Source organism: Chanos chanos, chromosome 10 (assembly GCF_902362185.1).
Source record: "Chanos chanos chromosome 10, fChaCha1.1, whole genome shotgun sequence".
Taxonomy (NCBI): Eukaryota; Metazoa; Chordata; class Actinopteri; order Gonorynchiformes; family Chanidae; genus Chanos; species Chanos chanos.
In genome coordinates this window covers 22,214,506-22,234,200 of record NC_044504.1, presented here as the reverse complement: position 1 = coordinate 22,234,200, position 19,695 = coordinate 22,214,506, and the positions used below count along the sequence as shown (strand labels likewise).

At 40.6% G+C, this 19,695-nt stretch overlaps 1 protein-coding gene across 2 annotated transcripts; it reads right to left on the bottom strand.

Annotated features, from left to right (window-relative positions):
* Window positions 1-4,143: 4,143 nt before the first annotated feature.
* On the bottom strand, window positions 4,144-17,770 carry pank1a (pantothenate kinase 1a). Of its 2 annotated transcripts, none has more exons than XM_030787317.1 (7): window positions 17,467-17,770; window positions 12,844-13,196; window positions 11,746-11,999; window positions 9,948-10,124; window positions 9,271-9,394; window positions 8,189-8,314; window positions 4,144-7,940 (listed from the first exon to the last, which is right to left on the bottom strand). In XM_030787317.1, exons 1-7 carry the CDS (start codon window positions 17,708-17,710, stop codon window positions 7,881-7,883), a joined length of 1,338 nt encoding a protein of 445 aa, XP_030643177.1. In that variant the 5' UTR covers window positions 17,711-17,770; the 3' UTR covers window positions 4,144-7,880. The 2 variants fall into 2 exon arrangements, with proteins under 2 accessions (XP_030643177.1, XP_030643178.1); XM_030787318.1 differs by lacking the exon at window positions 17,467-17,770 and adding an exon at window positions 16,506-16,687.
* Between the last annotated feature and the right edge of the window lie 1,925 nt (window positions 17,771-19,695).

The following is a 19,695-nucleotide window of genomic DNA, read 5'->3' as shown; positions in this document are numbered from 1 at the left end:
GGGTACACCTCCAGCGCTGGGCTTCTCCTCTGTTCTTAAGCTCCTCCCTCCTCTGTTTTTAACTCTCCGTCCTTACCTTCTCCTCCCCACTGTAACACTCCTCCACACCTCCCTCTTTCTCTCTATCCTTTTTTACATATACCGCATGCTATCCATTTGGGTCTAACAAGCTGACCTTCAAAAGAACAAAGAACAGGTTTAATCCATAATGACTGGAAGGATAGCATCAAGATGCATTTGTATTGTTTCGTCCTTTGCAAACAGATATTAAAAAAGAACACAAGCATTTTTGTGTTATATCAGCTTTGGGGTGTGATTTTGAGATCTTTATCTGTCCAGAAATTGCCTTCAATTATTTTACCACCTGACCTTTTTCAGTGTTTTTTTTCTTTTTCATTATTTGAGAGAAATGTTTCACTACTGATGTTACACCACACTACTATTACTAGAAACAGGCTTCTACATTTATTTTATCAAAGCAGACATGAGAAACATTACACACAAAATTCTTAGTCAGTTCTTGTGTGATGGGAAATCTGCTTTATGAGAGGTGTGATAGAGAAAAATATAACAGATAACACAGCTATAAAGAAACATATACAGTATGCTATACATGTTATTAACATATTTGATGCATTATAACCATCTTTATGATCCAAGTTTGAAAAATCATTAGTATCCCTACAATGCAGTGGACACTATCTGGCTGACAGAATCCAGTAGCTGGGGAGAGAGAGAGAGAGAGAGAGAGAGAGAGAGAGAGATCATAGCATCGAGCAAAAAAGGCTTGTTGTTTTGCTGGACCCTTGCACGGACGTGTAACATGCAACCCAAACAAAGGATGGGATTCTCCAGTCATGTCCTCATCTGGTTCTCCAGTGACACCGAGACAGAGCAGGACCAAACACGCACAACAATCTGATTATCAGAACAAATGTGTCCATGGAACGTTTCTGTTCTCACACCACCTCATATAAGACCACTGTGAAAACGATGCCATTATAGTCTGCACATCACACACACACATCACACACACACACACATCACACACACACATATACTGCTGGTCAGCTGATAGAAGGGAGGTCAGGAAGGAACATGTTGCAAGCACGTGACATTAAGATGAGAAGACAAATGAGACAAAATGTAACATTTAAGGACAGAACATGGTCCTGTGAGCTAACCAGTGAGGAATGACAAGGACAGTGTAAAGTGTGTCTCTACAGGCTATCTGTCTCTACACTGTGAGGGGCTTTTATTCAGACATTCTATGAAACATTATGAAATTTAAAAAGTCAGAAATGAACTGGAGATCCTGTGCTCTAAGGTGAAAAAGACATTTGAAATTTCTTTCATAATCACATCAGTAAAAGTTTAAAAGAGTATATTTTGGGAATGATCTATCAACTCTGGGTAGAAATACACTCTTGTCAGTCAGCGCAACAAATCTGCTGGTGCCAAATAAACTTGTCGAGAGTTAACAGCGTTCCTTCGAGTGTTCGTGTTGACCAATAGCGGACCGGTTTAAATTAACAGCAGTGAATTTCCTGTTATTCTTTTGCCTGATGGAACCGAGGGGCATAATTATAATCCAAACCAAAATAAACGGCAGTGTTACTTCTGAACAGGACAACCATAAATTTGTGGGGGGAGTTAATACCTGGGAACACAACAGAAACCTGACTGGTGAGACACTTCTACCACAGAGTTTTGAATTACACCTGAGTGAAAGGAGTGTCTCCATAGCGCAGAAACACCTACAATACTGAACTCGTCCTTCTGCAACCACTTGCTATCTTTGATTAGCAAAATCCGTCATTCATTCGTTCATAGTCATGACTACCGTGGGACTAAATGAGTTTAATCTTCAGTCCTCATGGTTATTCCTAGCAATCAAAAATTCAGAAATAGTCACACTAATTTAATGATCAAGGGCATAGCCTCAAACTCTCCAAACCCTAAAAATATTCAAGTAGTTTACGCACCGTCATAATAACAACAACAACAACAACAACAAAAAACAAAAAGTTCCACTTACTTTTTAAAAGCCTCTCTTTATCGGAACGTCGTGACTGGGTGCGATATCTTAAATTTCGTAAGAAACCAAATGATCTTGCAGTAAGTGTTACGTTTCGCACTCGCGCATATCCATCACCATCTACTTTACTTCTGAGCCCTAGGTCAGAAACTACGAGATTTATTTGAATGAGGGAGGAGGGAAACACCCTTAATCCCTAGAGTTTTGTGAGGTCCGGGAGATAACATTCTTGATGGCACTCCGCAACAAAGTGAACTCGCAAAGAGAAGGTCAGACTACCAAACTGATGAAGTGCTGTAGTTGTCTAACCTGAGGGAGTTTTGCTGTAAAAAAGGCTCGCTCACAGTTAGAGGAGAAACAACCATCTGAAATGATGAGTTCGCCTGTTATAAATTTTCCACTGCTCCTTCCATTCAGTTACAAAACTGTTGCGCACTATATCTTTACCTAAACAAAGATCAAAGATTTTATTAATCTCCTACGGTTTTTGTTTCCGTGTTTGTTTCTTTCGTTCGTTCCCTCATTTATTTGTTTAATCGTGATTTATTTATTCATTCGTTTGTTTGTTTATTTGTTTAGATGTGGTAAATTTGAGTGGGGTACAGTGATTTAGTTGGATTAATTTTTCTTCCTTAATGAGTATTCACTGGAACTTGTTAGATTCTCACTCCGTACTGCATGATAATGGAAACAATTACAGCGCGAATGTTCACTGAATAATTCAAACACTGTGAAGTTACACCAGCACATTCAGACCTGTGCAGAACCTAGCAAATTGTCCTTAACATGCTTATTGGAATACCTTCAATAGTGACAGTGAATCAGCTAGAACTTCAGTGTCCACAAAAGCAACAAACACCTGCTGTATCTAGATCTAGGACTGCTCTATGCCCTATGTTTTATGTTGCAGGTCTCAGAGAGCACAATTTGCACTATTACAGGATGTAACATTTCAAGCACATATCAAAAGTCCTCTTATCCACACACTGTGGGGGGGGGGGGGGGGGGGGGTTGCTGGTCTCTGTGGATCTGTGTGATTGGGTGCATTGAGAGTCAGATGCCCCTCACAACCTGATCTACCGGTTGGCTGTATCAGCTCTACATTTGTGAGGGGATATTTATACTCACTGGCTACTTTATTAGAAACACCAACCTTGTATGTAAACCTTGCTGGTGTACAGGTAGAGACTATGGCACATCTGTTGCCATGAACAATTTGTGATATCCATCCTCTAGCCCTTCATCAGTGGTCAGATTCTATCAACAGGACAACTGTTGGCCAGATATTTTTGGGTGGTGGACTGCTCTCTACCCAGCAGTGACATTGCGCTTGATACTCTGGTGCCGGTGTGATACCTACTACCATTTCACTATCATTTATGTATCACTTCTGTGGACCTGTGGTCAGAAACTGAACCCTGATGAACAGGGATCAGGGGCTAAGTCCAGTGCTAAGAAAACCAGAGCTTTTCATCTGGGTGCGTGCGTTTTCCAACTTTGTGTGCACTGTACAGCGCTTTATTACTACCCCCTCCTTCAGACGCTGTAAGTAAAGTTCCACTCTGTTACATAGTCTGTCTGTACTTTTGCTATAAACACTTCCTTTTTCAGGGCGAAAATATTTGGGGCTAGGCTTAAAATATTCAGGGCTATAGCCCCAAATGGTCAGACCTAATGATGCCACTGCACCCTTCCACTGAGATGCAGGTCTCTCCACTGCCATCACCTCTGCTATTTGTGGCTCCCAAGCACTGGAGCACCACATCAGGTTAAACCATTCTCTCTCACTACAAGACCACTACGTTTGGTGATATAACTAGTAAAAGATAAAGGTCCATAATATTGTTTCAAACCCATGCAGTTTACAATAACCACAATAGAAAATCCTCTTTGCCAGTATGAAAAATTTCACTGGATGCTACAGCTACTTACTTTTCAGATAAATGTGATCCAAGGATTACATAGATTTTTTTTCAGCTTCTTGTTTCATCAAAAAGAAATCAATTCAAATATGACACAGTAAGAATGCACTGTTTTCAAACAATGTTACTGTGTTACTGTAAAAAAAATGTTCAAATATAACAAAATATCACTGAGCCAAATGATACAGCTTTAAACTTTTATTTCTTTTATAAAATCCTAGAGTGAGAATGTAAAGAATCTAGATTGCTCAGTATATTACATAGAGGTTGTTGCAGTTTGTTTTTTTGTTGTTTTTTTTTGTTTTTTAGTAAAGCCTGAAAAACTCACACAGGAGCCATCCAGATTAGATCATTGAAAGGCAAACTGATATCTGGATGATGTCTGTACAGACACATTCATAACAAAAGTGAGATATACAAGATTAGAGATTTAAAAGGACAGAAAGTCAGTAATCACCCCAGAATTTCAACAGGAATCAAACAAGGGGAGCTAAAAACATCTGTTTGCATAATTTCCATACTTAAAAAAAAAGAGAATGCATCCAGTAGAGGGGGAGATTGCTCCAAGCTGGACTGAATTAGAACTAGAAACTGATAAAGTCATTCAGTGACCCAAAGACTAATTTGAAAATGATTTAGATTGTGTAGTGAATGTGTAGGAAAATATTTCTCCTTTTTCATATGAACTATTGCTTTACTAAAAGCACCAAAATTCCTGCCCCCTCCCCCATCCCCATCCCCCCTAATGTTTAGGGGCCTTTGCACTATGACAGCAAACAGTACTAAATGAATGCTAAAGAGGCCTACATAACTCAGTTACATAGATGTGATGACATCATCCAGCAGAAACAGGACACATATACTGTCAAGAAGCAAGCTGTATTACTACGAACATGTAATAACAAATTGGTATAAATCAAAGATGAATGTCAATACCATGACCTTGCAGTGACTTGGTGTGTGACAAATACAGGGATACTGTCATATTTAGTGCACAGTGAGACACAAAGCCAAGCGTCACTGCAGCATGATCCCATTAGCAATAATCTAAAAAAAAACAAAAAACACACACTTTAAACTCACAAGATAACAATGTCACAGCACATAGACTCCTGGCAACAATTTAGTATTTCCCTGTCATCTGCTCACTGTTTGGCATTGTGTTTATGGAATATCCCACAAATACTGCAACCACAATTCAGTTCTTAACATTTGTAGATTGGTATGTTAAACTCTAATAAATATTAAATAAGGTAAGAATCTAAGCAAATAAAATGAAGGAGAATTCAGTGATGTCACAAAGAGAGATTTGGATCCTTTACATGAGGCCAAGAGAATGACTACAGTTATTGTAATCACATCAGAATCTGACTCTCACCAGTGTCGTGGTAACTTTCTGGAAAGTTCTAAAATCACCCCCCCCCAATACCTGATGTGGACCAAAGAAACCTAGTATGTCATATAATGCAAGCTAAGAGGGGACAACAGAACCCTAACTCAGTTAAGTGCAGGTTTCAGTTTTTACTACCACATCAATTCATTTCTGTAGGTGCATGCAAAGAGATGACAAATTGTACAAAAAAAACCCCATTAAAAATGTAAAAACAAAAGAAAACACATATAACATCTTATATTAAAACACATTATATTAAAATACATTCCAAAGGTAAATTAGTCCTTGGGCACCACGGTTGACAACTTAAAGTGGAGCTGTTTTTGTTGAGGTGACTGAGCAACAGCTGTCGTGTCAGATTTATTGTCACCTCGTAAACCTAAACCGGTTTTCCTCATTCTCACTGAGTTAGGTACCTTCTGGAAAATCATGATAAATCAACAGCAAAAAAAGTATTCACAAAAAAAACCCACTTTCAAAACAAAGCATGTTGAGAGGAACCAAACCAACAAAAATGAGTAAAAGTGCAGGGCACAAACATAGATAGAGCTCCACTATGTAAATCACAAAGTCAAGATGTTAGACTAAGACTAGCCAATAAGAAGGCAATATACAGGACTTAAGGTGTAGAGAGTTGGGAATAATGAGTCAAGAGAGAGATTCCAGTATTTCCATACATGAAACATGTTCACCAATTTTCTTAATACTTGGCTGCATACAGACCTAGACAATCAATCGCTGTTAATATCCAGAACATTAAAGGCGGATTACTGCTTGGTTCCATGCATCACGTTTTTGCACTTTCAAAACGTTCCCCGAGAAAGCCTTGGTGGTCCTGCATGTTTGATCTCAGAAGTGGGCAGAGGGGGCATTTACTCCACCCCTTCCCACCCAATTCTTGTCATTACAGGCATGCTAGTGTTAGTCTTTCCCTTTGGATCACAGTGTTTGGATTAGCATGTGTCTGCCCAGTCTTATAACAGCAGGGCAGCAGGCTGAAAGAGGCCATCTAAAACAGAAGACAGGAGAAAGGCAATACAGTAGACTGACCGACACCGATTACGTTAATACATACATCTCTACAGGCCATTCATGGTAAGTGGGAAAATTTGTAAGTGTGCGTATGTAGGTGTGTGTGAGTATATGTGCGGGTCGTCATCGGGTTAGGGTTTTGGAGATCAGAGAAAGGGTGTATGTTTCAGAGGACAGAACGGATAGGATGATGAATGGACAGAGATGCAAAGGAAGAGGAGGTGAGAGAAGGTTGCAGTAGCTCAGAGCACATCTCTGGGAAGGAGGTTTCAAAGTCAGCGGGGTCAAGCAACAGCTGCATCAAATGAATCAAAATCAAAATGAGCTGACATAGTGTTTGGCTGAAAAAGTAATCTTAGAATATGCTTACATAAACGTCACTTTAATACCTCTATCGGTAGGCAGTACAGTTAAACGGACTATACTGTTTTACTGAAGAGGACAGTGGACTCTGGATGTTGTGTGTAGAGAATTCATCCATTATCATGAGACAAGTGTTGATTACAGTTCCTTTGTCACCCACCAACCCACTTTTCCCAGCTATGGTTCTGAGCAAATGCAGATGGAGAAGGGAGAGACCTTATGGAAAGGCTTATCCACAATCACTGGAGCACATGAGTCAAACTGGAATCATTTTGGGATAAATAATGAGGATCTGTGTTAATTTATGTTTTAGGAATAAAATGGAGAGGATTGTGAAGTTCATGAAAATCAACTGTTTCACAAGAGTGGTGATGTTATCGTTATGCGAGTATGGATTGCACATGACAGTTAAACTCCCTGTGTGTGAACACCTCCGAAAGCATCCAAGCCCCAAAACAGAAGAGAGGCCCCAACATTGATTAGGATAAATCTTTCTTCATACATAGTGCAGGAACAGCACAGAGACTGTTCTGTACTGAAATCTATCAATTTGCCATTTATACATCCTTCCTTCAGACCATGAAATGAGGAAAGATGGATGATATGGAAGGTCCCACCTCTAGCATGGCTTCAAGTGAAATAGGCACTCAGGCCCAGTTAACCGGTACTTACAAGTCTTAACCTAAATGTATACTGCAGTGGAAAGCCCAGTTTAAAATACTGGGGATACAGATCCACTCTCACGGGACAACAGTGAGGGAGAGTGTTGAGGCTGGTGAAAAGGTCAGAGGAATTTGGCTTTCAGTGAACTCTCCCTAAGCACTACACAACTGGTTATTTACATACAGTACAGGAGCAAAAACAAGACACAAACAAACAACAACAACAACAAAATCATTTGTCCCCTCAGACTGATTGCGACTTAGACTTAAGTCATAAAAAAATCTTTCATCTCAGGTATTTGAGTTGGGGTAGAAGGTTGAGGGATATTTACAATTAAATTATTATATCATGGCTTAAAACAATATTCCCAGTTTCTTTTTTTCCTCAGAAATCCCAGCCTGAGGGGAGACTTCCAGATGGAAGCCTTTCAGCAGCTTCTAATCAGGCAACAGCTCAGACGCCTTTTTCCTCACGGGTCCTCAGAAGACTTTAATAGCTCCAGTAATGCTCCAACTGCACCAAAATACCCCTACAGAGAACAAACAAACATAATCAGACACCAAAAGACTGAGTATAAGGAATAAGTTAGTTCTTTTCATTTGGACTCATCCACACTTTAACCATGAAAGACTGGGCTACACAGTAAAACTGTCAATGTTAATTCATTATGTTCAGTTTGAGTGTAGGTAACCAAATACCACAAACCAAACTGTGAGCAGAGAACACATTAACACAGTGAACTATTAAATATGGTGAAAAGTTTCCTTGTAGATTTACCTCATGCTCTAAGAAAAGTGCCCTCAGTTGGCCCTTGGACCAGAAATCCATGGCGTAAGCCAGCAGCTTGGTAGATACAGTGTTTATCCGCAAAAAATTCCCCACAAACACCACTCGGTCAATTTTCTGAGGAGAGATGAACAGCTATGTGAACTACCCATTACAAATATTCACTATTAACTGTGGAAATGGTTAATGCACTGCAGTATTATTTTGCTACCCATAGGGGGAGCCCTGAAAAGAATGGTTAGCTAATCCCCAATTGTGTGTTCATTTGGACAGTTAAGCAAACACTAATACTACATAGACTACATAATTACATAGTTTTGAATAAAACAGATGGAATTCATGTTGTATAATGGCTCAAATACAACATAAATATGCCATGGTCACAGAGCACATGTTGAAATCTGGGGGAGAGTTGCATCCTTGGACTTCAAACTGTAACCTTCAGTCAAGAGAGCAGAATGACTGAAAGTCTATAAACCAGCCTTCAACTCTATACCATCCATTGCTACACACTAGCCTCTGCCCCTAATCTAGCTGTGTTTAGGGCAGAACTGCCCTCTCAGCGTTTTTAGCACCTCAAACTGTAAAAAGCCACTAGACACGCGAAATTTCCAACACAAAGCAAATACTGAAAGCTCAAGTGAAGCAGCAAAAAAAAAAGTGTATATATATATATATGTATCTGCACATGCCATTTGTCATGTTTTACATCAAATTTTTTTGCAAAGCGGTATGTCTAGTATAATGGAAGGGTTAAACACCACACCTCCATTCTCCAATTAGCCAAAGGCTTGAGTGTAAAAATATCCAGCATCCAACAACGGTAAATAAGGGAATGACTTGGTTGTTTGTGTGAGGGTATTCTAGTCGCCCTGATAGCCCTGTACAATGCTGCTTGATCACCAGGCTACAAGGCAACACTGTAAAGAAGCTCAGAGAAACCAGACTTCATTCATTTTTCATACAACTCACAAACAGAAGACAACACATTACTGTCTTACATTAAGATGCGGAAAGCCCAGGAACGAGGTTTGCAAAATTTCTTAAATCTGAGCATTCACACACATACAAACCTCATTGACAGCGCACATGCGCGCAATGGAGCCGATGTTGTTGGTGATGGTGACGAGAGTGGCTCTAGCCAGGTCCTCTTTAGAGATACTGTCTCTCTTCTCCTTACTCATCATGTGTCCAAAACTACAGCATAAACACACATGGAGTTAGAGTGACTTAAAGCATTAAACATTCCATTTTCCATAGGCTTACCCAATACTAAATACAGGTTTAGCAACAAGTTATGCAAATGTCATTTGTAACATTCTGTTCAGAGCATTCAGGGTTCAGTGAAAGAACTTAATAGGTACACTGTAATTAGCAGAAATATGTAGACATACACAGAATGTGCCTGTTAGCTACAGGCACTTATGACAACGTCTTTTGGCCCTAAAATATGCTTGTGACATGAGAAATACAAGTAGCTTGTAACCCAAATCTGCAAACCACCTTCAACACAAGTTGGTAGGTGGAATAACACTAGTCCACCTGATACACTTCAAACACACACACACACACACACACATGGAAAGAAGGTCAATATTGACAGTATTCTTTTTCTTCACTCTGCAGAACATAGAGGCCAAATCTCTCTCTCTCTCTCTCTCTCACACACACACACACACACAGACAGAAGCTATCCTTCTTCTGGAGGAAGTTATGGAAGTCAAAGGTACACACACATAAACACACTCACCTGGAGGCTACAGCAGAGCCTTGCAGACCAAAGCGCTGGTAGTCTCCTCCATAGATGTCTTTGACCAGTTTGTCAACATTTGTACTATCTCCTTTGCTGGCCATCTCTAGAGCCTCCTCAAAGGTCTCACAGCCCGTCAGCAAACAACACAGACCGAGAAATGTCCCCCCACCCAGACTACAGGACACAGAGAGAGAGACACAGACAGAGAGTATGGGTCAAAATCATTTCACAAGATATATATTAAACCTATAAAGTGCAAAATATAAGGACTGAGAAACACACACACACGCGCGCACGCATGCACTCTCACACTCACGTGCACATGCACACGTACACGCACACATGCACATGCACACGTACACGCGCACATGCACACATGCACACGCACACCTTTCCGTCCACTGAATAACAAGTGCAGGTCAGAGCATTCCCTGACAACTTGTTCTCTGTACCAAGGTTAAAGACATCAATAGGAAGGCCATGAAAATGTCACACACACACAAAAACACACACACACACATACACTGAGAAGAGCTGGGTGAGTTTCCCATGTGTTACTCACACACTACTATTCCTCTTGAGCTGTGAGAGCTGAGAGGCTTACAGTCAGTTACAGTTACAGTCCTATTTTAAAACCAACTCAGAATAATGTCCAGTCTATTTTAACTGGAGTCACGTTCCTTATAGACAGAGGCTGAGACATACATGTACACATGCATCTGCCCACACACTCATCACAGCTAACTATAGTCACACAGGACAAGTCAGAAATGCAGGCTTACATCACAATGTCTCACTGTTCTCACATTCGCTCTCTACCTGTTTTGTCTAAGGTTTTCAATTCCTGTGTAACACAGGCCTGTTGTTTTCCCCCCAACAACAGAGTACAGACAAAATCCATGTCTCATTGTGAAGTCACGTACTCAGTGCCTGAATTTGGAGGTGGTGTGTGGTAAGTGTCTTACACCAGAAACATAACGGAGGAAGACCCCATGAACTCACAATAACACCGCTCTCTCTCTCGCTCGCTCGCTCTCTCTCAGGAGGAAATATAACTCTGATGTCAGAGTTTTCTATGAAATCAGATAAGATGGCAGAAGCACTCACCCCCCCACCCCTAACCACACAGACACACACACACACACACTCACACACAAAATTTCACACAAACACGCACACACACAGTCACACAAACACACACACACACACAGAAACACACTAACACTCACACTCTTATCTAGGAGATTAATAGTGTGATCATTTAGACTTCCTGATGCACTCAGGAGTAACATGACATAACACTGTGACCAGACCCACTTCTCTCCTAACTCATAAAAAAAACACCCTAGATCTGTTTTCTGCATGTCACACTTAAACCCACACACAATAATTACTTCTTATTTTAGACATTTAACTCAGAACAACACAGGCTTCTATAAATATGCAATACTTTTTGGTAGACTCTTACAATTACAGTTAGCATTACAATGTTAAAGTGGCCTTACCACGTTTTATGGTCATGTGAACAAAGTCATACCTAAGCTCTCCACATATCAACAAATACATATAAAGCTTTTGTCAACAGCAAAAACTACACTGCAACAGCACTGTATTGTGAAGCTGCAACCTTCTGGTTATCAGTTAGTCTAAAACCTTCGCCATTCCTTTCCCCGACTTTGAGTCTAAAAAATACAGAACAGTATAATGCTTATAGAAGTACGCTCCAAAGTCACACATCAATGGAAGCATCACGCTGCGTAACATAGGCTAATCCTCTGATCCCTTTTGGCCTGACCTGGTTCCTGTGACACGTTTGTAGTTGTCCTTGGAATAAACAGCCAGTATGCTGACCCCTGACCCGATGTTGACCAGCAGCATGGGGAAAGGGTTCTCCAGGCAGCAAGGCTGTTTTACGCAGTTCTGTGTGTCGGATGGGTTCTCAAAGTAGTAGCACTCAGGGTGACCGTTGAAACCAACAGAGTCCACATACAGCAGGCCCTGAATCAGGCAGTCCAGTTCATCCAATTTCAAGAGTTCCAAGTCAGCCATCTACAAACAGACAGAGAGAGAGAGAGAAAAAGAAAGAGAGAGAGAAAGAGAGAGAGGGAGAGAGAGGGAATAAAGAGAAGCGAGAAGGCAGAGAGAGACAGAGAAAGAAGGAGTTAACTATAGAAACAAGTTGAACAGAGAGCAGACTCAGGTTAATGTGTGAGCTGATGAATGAGTAAGCGAATGAAAACAGAGCACAGTCACCTCTGACACAGCTCACAGCCTAGCCTGTTTAACCCAGCAAAAGCACAGCTCAGTCCATTCAGATACAGCTCAGTGCAAACACAGCAGAGCACAGTTTGAAGAAGCACAGAGCACAGGGTAAACATATCATAAGGCATTCAGGCACGGCAGACCCAACCTATCATATTGCTCACACAAGCAGCGTTCCATTCAAAACACTACTATGACGCTCAAATACTTAGCTCTGCACCATGGCACATTAAAGTGGCGCCAACACCCTCATTATAAAACAAATCACTATCTGACCAAGATACTGTCAGATACTGACAACAACATGAGCAGTGAGCAACACACAAACAGAAACATAAAACTCAAACTAAGAATTTCTCATACACACACATACACACACACACACACACACACACACACACACACACACACACACACACACAGAGAAAAGAAGGAGTACACCATAGAAAGCACCTGTTTAGGGCATCAGAGAAACACAGTTACAGTAAGTTAACAGATCACTGGCAGTCTCAGATCAAAGCCCATTCAACGGAGAGAATCAGTCCTATATGTAACTGAGATTAAGCTTTATTCTCTGACAATAATCTGAGGGGGAAAAAGACTGTGGACTGGTAGAGTACTGGGATCTTACCGTACGAAAGTCATTCTCAAACTTGTAGGCTCCACCACCAGTGGCACAGAGTGTGGTGTGTAGACTGGAGAAGTTCTTGTCTCGACCCATCTGGATGAAGCGGTGCATGGCGTGGGTGGGGAAGCGGATGAAGTGCAGTGTGCCCCTGCGCCCACACATGGTCAGGTTACGCAGCTCCAGGTGAACGTCGCGAACCCCCGTCTTGCCGTAGGCCGTGTTGGACGTGAGATAACGACGAATGCTCTTCAGGTTCTCCACCTCCTCCTGTTCCTCCTCCGCCGTGATGTCTTTTGGCTCAAAGTAGACCAGTTTGACCAGCGTGCCCCCGATGTCCATGCCAAACCAGGGGAAGGCTGATGGAGGGAGAGACGGAGGGAAGACTTCATGTTTTCATTTTGTTCAAGGCTTTGGTGATACAGTTGTTATTTGTTATGCTAAGAAAGCTCAGGACATTTTTATAGAACTGAGAGTGAATAATAAAGGGAGGAGGAGTGAGAGGAGATTTGGGCAGAAAAAAGAAGGAGAAAAAAGAGGGATAGAGAATGAGAGAATGAAGTGGAAAAGATATTTCATAACCTAAATCTGCAAAAACACAGAGGTAAGGCGTGCACTGTTTTGTGAGCTGCCCACAATCTCTACGGCACAAACAACATTCACTCAAATCAGAACTTTCTAGAGCTGCTACCTGTCAAGAGTTTTACAAAGTGACTGCCGTTAATGAACCAATCTAGACTGGCCGAGCACGGAAAAATAAATTTACAGAAAACTTCACATTACAAGCATGTGCAGCATATTTTTCTTCCGTTTTCAATTAATCTTCATGTTTTTCTTCTCAGCCACCTGTTTCCAGCTGTTACTGTTCCTATTTTTTTTTTCCAAGTTCTCGGTAAAAAGCTAGGCCTACATGTTTTAGTTTCTTCACACACAGTATGTCCACACTCCTCAGCTCCAACGTGACTAAGGCAGCATTTAGCAATTCCTGACCGAGCAGAGCTGGTCTCTTGCCTCTTCTCTGGCCAGTACACTTGAGTGATGAAACTGTACCTTACGCAACAGGTCTACAAATGTATTAACAACTGGAATCCTGGATCTGGCTCAACTGGCCGCAGTGTGCTGTCTCTTGTCCCCACAGTCATAAAATCATTATGCAGAACAGACATGACACAAGTCAAACTCTTATCAAAAAGAACAGAATGCAATCTGCTCTTAGTGCATGTGACCCCAGATGGCCTAAGTTTAACTCAAATCAATTGTGTTGTAAAACATTCCTTGCTGAATACAGACTTTGGTTATGACTGACCATAGCAACACAAAGTGTGACAAAACACAACACAATACTACTGTGTAATAACATAGAACATAAACATTACTAAATTCACTGCAAATAAGTTATTACAAAATTTTTTTAACAGGTCTAACCACAAAAACACAAATCCATCAGGTTTATTGCATAACATTTTCTCCCAACTCTATGAGATGGCATGGCAAAGCAAAATTCTTAAGTAAATCTTCTTAAATTGAAACTTGAGATATGTACTGATTGCATCAAAACTACACACATCAAAACAGAACACAGCCTTAATACGGAACATAACAATACAGTTCTATGTAGTTCATATCTATAACCTCTATGTTAAATGGCTTAAGGTAAAAGGAGGACCAAAAAGTTTCTGGCTTTGGCCAGAGCAGCTGACAGGTTTTTGTCTGGCCACAGCTGATGGTCACTACCACAGTGTCTCGGATGTCACTCACTCCTCCTCCTTCCAAGCCCCCCCATATAGAGAGGTGCTATTTTGTGATGTTGGAAGTGTCACGGTGTGTGCGGAGCAGAAAGTTATTTTAGACAGTCCAAAGGACTTCACTTAGGTTTTGAGAGGACAGGGCCAGGAGAGAAATATAAATGAAACATCATTAGTCAACCATTCAAAAAACCAACCAATTAATCAACCAACACCTAGATCACAAATAAATGAGACAAAGCATTCTGTCTCAGAATGTCGTTTAGGCATTTAGTTCTCCAGAGACAACATACGGTTTTAAAACAAACATATGAACATGCATGTGTGCTGTGCAGAAATAAAAAGTGTCTGCTGGTGTAGACTGGTTGTGAGGAGCTGGGGAGGTAAGTAGCGGTCAGTGACCAGAGCGGTGATCTGGCAGAGAGTGTGTAATGGTGGTGTGACACAGTGACGAAGGGACAGACCGTAGAGCGCATGTGGGTGAAAGGTCTGTTTACCTCCCTCTCCCCTGTCAGGGAGAGAGAGAGAGAGAAACTGGCAGTAGAGAGTCTGAGTGTGTATGTGGGAGAGAGAGAGAGAGAGAGAGAGAGACTGCCAAGAGAGTTTTTGAATGTAAGGGGGGGTGTGTAAAGAGGTCATGACTGTGTAGAGGGTAAGGATGAGAGAGTAAGTGAGGCCAAGAGTGAGTGAAAGAAAGAAATAGAGAGAGAGAAAGAGATGCAGACAGACACATTAAAGTAGAGGAGTGAGCAAGCTGTAAGGGAGGGTACAGAGAATAAGAGGTGAAGAGAATAAGAATGAGGGAAACAGAGCATGAAACAGAAGTTGCAGAAATATGTCTTGCTTTACAATTAATCGCTGGACACTGAACACTAAAGTTGTGGCCAATTCCCCAGTGCATTACTGAAAAAGTACTAAATGTCTCATCAGCCTAAAAAAACAAACAAAGAAAGAACACAAAAATTATTTTCCAGCCTCTTGAAGTCTTGCTAAGGTTTAACTGGAATTTTATGATTCCAATAACTCACTCAAGTGCTTTGATGAACTGAGATTTAAGGAAATATACAGGTGTCGTGTTTTGTGTGTACATGTATATGCACACAGACACACATGCATATCTATCAGGAAATCAGCCTGAGAGACATGCAGAATAGCCTATACTCTGAACAACTGAACTAAAAGTAATCTTTGGACTTGCTGCACACAACATTTTCCTGACAAACCACGGCAATATTTTGCCAGACTGATAAAGTCAATGTCCTTAGAGATTACTTCCAGCTGCCCATTCTTTTATATATATATATATGAAGATAAGGCAGCTCAAGTTTAGTATACCATTGTACAGTAAAATGTCTGTGCATTTCCAACTCAAAAGTAATAACATTCATATAAGTAAATCACAAAACAATGCAGTAGAACAATGGAAAGATTAACGCAGAAGATGACTAGGGTTAGCTGATTAACTGCCACAGTGCAATCGTATGAATATATGTTATAGCCTGTATGAAACTAACGGGAGCTAGAAAATAGAACATTCCAGATCTGCTGTGAAGGAGTGTAAGAAAACTCACTCTTTCTCTCGGTATTACACTACCATACACCACACACACATAAACTCAACACAGTTAGGTGAAGTTGAGGAATGCTGACGAGCTGACTCTCCTTAAAGTGTGCAACCAAACCATACACCAGTGCTGTAGGTGAAGTGTTGTGGCGAATGTTTCACTTTGGTTTGATTTCCCACATCAGTACCGCATACATCACCCATTATAGCCTAAACATGGCACAAGGCGAAGATGACACCGAGTTTTTCACGCTTCAAGTTAATGTTCAGGTTACCATTTGTGAGAGATAGGTCTCTGTCAACAGTTTTAAATGAATTAAAATGTCCCCTTGTAATTGTGCAAAAACCCAGCGTCTTACCTGGTTTTCTAATATCTTTCAGCTTCATTATGATGATTATACTGAGGTAAACTCGAAAATATGCAGGCTATATATATGTAGAAGTGTGGCACAAGTACTTTTGATAATAAATTAGTATTTAATCCTTCAGTTATCCGGTTTGAGTCTGCTGTCACACTGAAAACAGCCTCTTCTCGTGCTGAACAAATTTTTGTCCACGAAAGTTACATTTTCAAGAGCCGAAAGGGGGAATATTCCGCATATTTGGGGAGGCGGAGCCATTTCCTTCAAGACGGTCTCGCGCAGACAAAAGTCAAGCGCTAATTGGCTGAAACACACCAAGCCCTTCTATCAGGAGCGATCTCAACACACCTCCTGACACAGAACCATCCTATCAGAGAGCGCGATGAACAATCACAAAGGTTTCAGAAAAAACATAGGACGACATGACTTCTCATATAGCCTATCGTATCCTGTATTATCCTGAATAATAAAATAAAATTACCCCACGCTGAAACGTTGGACTCTTGGTTTATAGTTGTTTGGAAATGGATTTCTACATAACTGAACAATGCATTAATAAAATTACACCACAGGTCAATGATTAAACAAAAATACCGGCTTCTTCGGGTACCTTATAGTCTGAAAAAATATGCCTTCAATGGACAACATTACTCCCCATTTTCAAATTTCACCGTCAAATTACAGGAATCAGCGCGCGCACTTTGTTATAACTGTGCATACTGATAGGTTTACCTAAATGTCCAGCGTGGTTAACATATCTGCACAGGTAATGTTGGTCGCCCAGCAAAACATAAACAAAAAAAGGACTGACTCTAACAAGCAACCACTCCATTTAGGCTATATGATGACGCAAACCGGATACTACTTTTAAAGACACAGATATTCGTGTCAACAAAAAACACCATTCAATGTGAAATCAAATGTCTATGTTTAGCGAAAGCCATTTAACAGAACTTACGAGGTCTGTTTCTTTTCACCGAATCCATCCTTCTCTGCAGTCGACACCTTTTCGCAGGGGATCCATTGGTTTGAGGGTCATAGTGAAGGTGATGGTAGTTGTCAATACCGCCACTACTGCTGCTATTCGGGTTGTATGGGCTACAGCTTCCATTGCTAAGTTGTGACCGAAATGTTTTTTGCAAGCCGTTGGTATAACACGGACCCGATCCTTTCTGGTCCATCATGGATTTGGCTTTATCCATGCCTTGACTTCAATGCACACTACGGTCTGAAAAGACAGGAGACCAAACGGCAAAGAACGAGCCGTGAGACGGTTTCGGCTGCTGAGCACACGACAGAAGCTTTACCCAGAGCAAATCTCAAACCTTAACGTAAGATACGGATGAAAAACCTCCACGCAGTAATGCTGTTAAATCAATGTTTCGTTTCTAAATTGTGAAAGCACAGGAGGGAAGAACGACCGTTGTCAGACCGTGTGGTTCAGGTCACTATCGGTCATATTTGTACTTTGTAGTCCCGTGCTGCAGAAGCTTCGCAGTCAAACAGCCGGTTCTTTACGTCACTAATAATGGCTCCTCCAACTCTCTTGCCTTCTCACAGCGACACAGACAGGCACTGCGCCATGCTTCCATCGGACCGCGTGCACAATTCATGTTTTTATTTAGCCGTTTACGTCCAAGCATATTAAACATAGCTATGTTTATTATGTTGGGATGAACAGCATGTCGAGGGCATTTCATCACGTCATATGGTCACACCAGTATCATCAGTCTATGGATTATGAATCAAAGTAGAGACTGTGTTTATGGGAATGAAAACAAGGAAATAACTGGTTGTTTGTCTTTCACGGTGACGCGTTACAGTAGAACAATTTCAAGAATAATTTGTATTTGATTGGGTTTCCAATGAAGGAATTAAAAAAAAACATTTATGATTGCTAAATTTATTTACTTCCTTGTTGCCCTATCTTCTTGTAATTATCACTTCATACTATTACATACCTAACTACATAGCAAGTGTACAATGAAAATTACTCATTGTTCCCGATACTCGCTTGAACAACAGAACCAACAGAACTGGTTTCATCCAAGTAAGGCAGTTTGGCAACCTTTCAAGACCTTTCCTGGCTGGTATCTATGAAGTGTCACAGAGGCAGAGAAATTACAAGAGAATAAAAAGGTGTGTATGTGTGTGTGTGTGTGTGAGAGAGAGAGAGAGAGATAATAAGAGAGTCTCAGCTTTAAGGTGCTGAAAATCATCCATTGAACTCATTATGTCTTATTGTAAGGATAGTATGGATCTTCAAAAGAAAACTACGAATAGCGTTTCTTTTGTGTTAGTTACAACATAATATTCCTAGGAGTCCAGTCACTGACAATATCATATAATTGGGAAATGTGAGCACTAGTTGGTCAAGATAAGCAGATAAACACATTGTTAAAAACAATGCATAAAGACTTTTCTGGGAGATGCTCAAATTAAATTTAATGACAATTACATTTTTTAGCTGTATTAAAATAGAGTGAGTTATCCCACATCTGGTTAACATTTTGAAAGGCCCTTCAGAAGTTCCCCCTTACTGATTGCTCTCTAAGGCATTAAAGGGGGTGCAACAAAATAAAAGCAATCAGTAGGTCACAAGTCAAAGTTTGCTAACTTAAATCAAATTAGGATGCCAGTCCGTTTATATACATTACAACTTATGTGTAATAAGCTGAGGAATATGACATTTTTATTAGGGAATAAGAACAATTTTCCATGCATGTGATGCTACATTGTGCAGTCCTGAGCTGACTAAGTTGCTTTGGCTCAAGCCATAGCTGTGAATACAAGAGAGAAACCAATCAAGATGAAATACGCCTACCACTGTCACCTACTGGACAGGCAATAGATAGACTGGACAGGCACGTGCATATTATATATATCCCTAAGGCAAACAAAGAATGAACTTAACAACTCCTTATGATACTACAGTGACTACTTACAGATAACAATAGGAAAGAACTGAGCAGGACTAAAAACATATGTCTCTCTCACTGTTCACTAGCTCAAACAAACTGCACTTGTATAAAAAGTTTGCTGAGGACATCATATTTATTCATTTGACTTTATTGGGCCATCATGTTCAATAAAGGGAATTCATAAATATGAGTAGTAGCTGACTGATTAAAAGTCAGACTGATTTGTCTAGAGTTTCTGTTGAATGTGTGAATGAACCCATGAATAT

Excerpts from the sequence above, each read along its gene's own strand:
- pank1a (XM_030787317.1), bottom strand. The coding sequence starts at position 17,710 with ATGGATAAAGCCAAATCCATGATGGACCAGAAAGGATCGGGTCCGTGT. Across the intron at positions 12,000-12,843 it reads TTGAGAATGACTTTCGTACG|ATGGCTGACTTGGAACTCTT; the intron begins GTAAGATCCCAG and ends GTCTGTTTGTAG. Across the intron at positions 7,941-8,188 it reads CACTTTTCTTAGAGCATGAG|GGGTATTTTGGTGCAGTTGG; the intron begins GTAAATCTACAA and ends TGTTCTCTGTAG.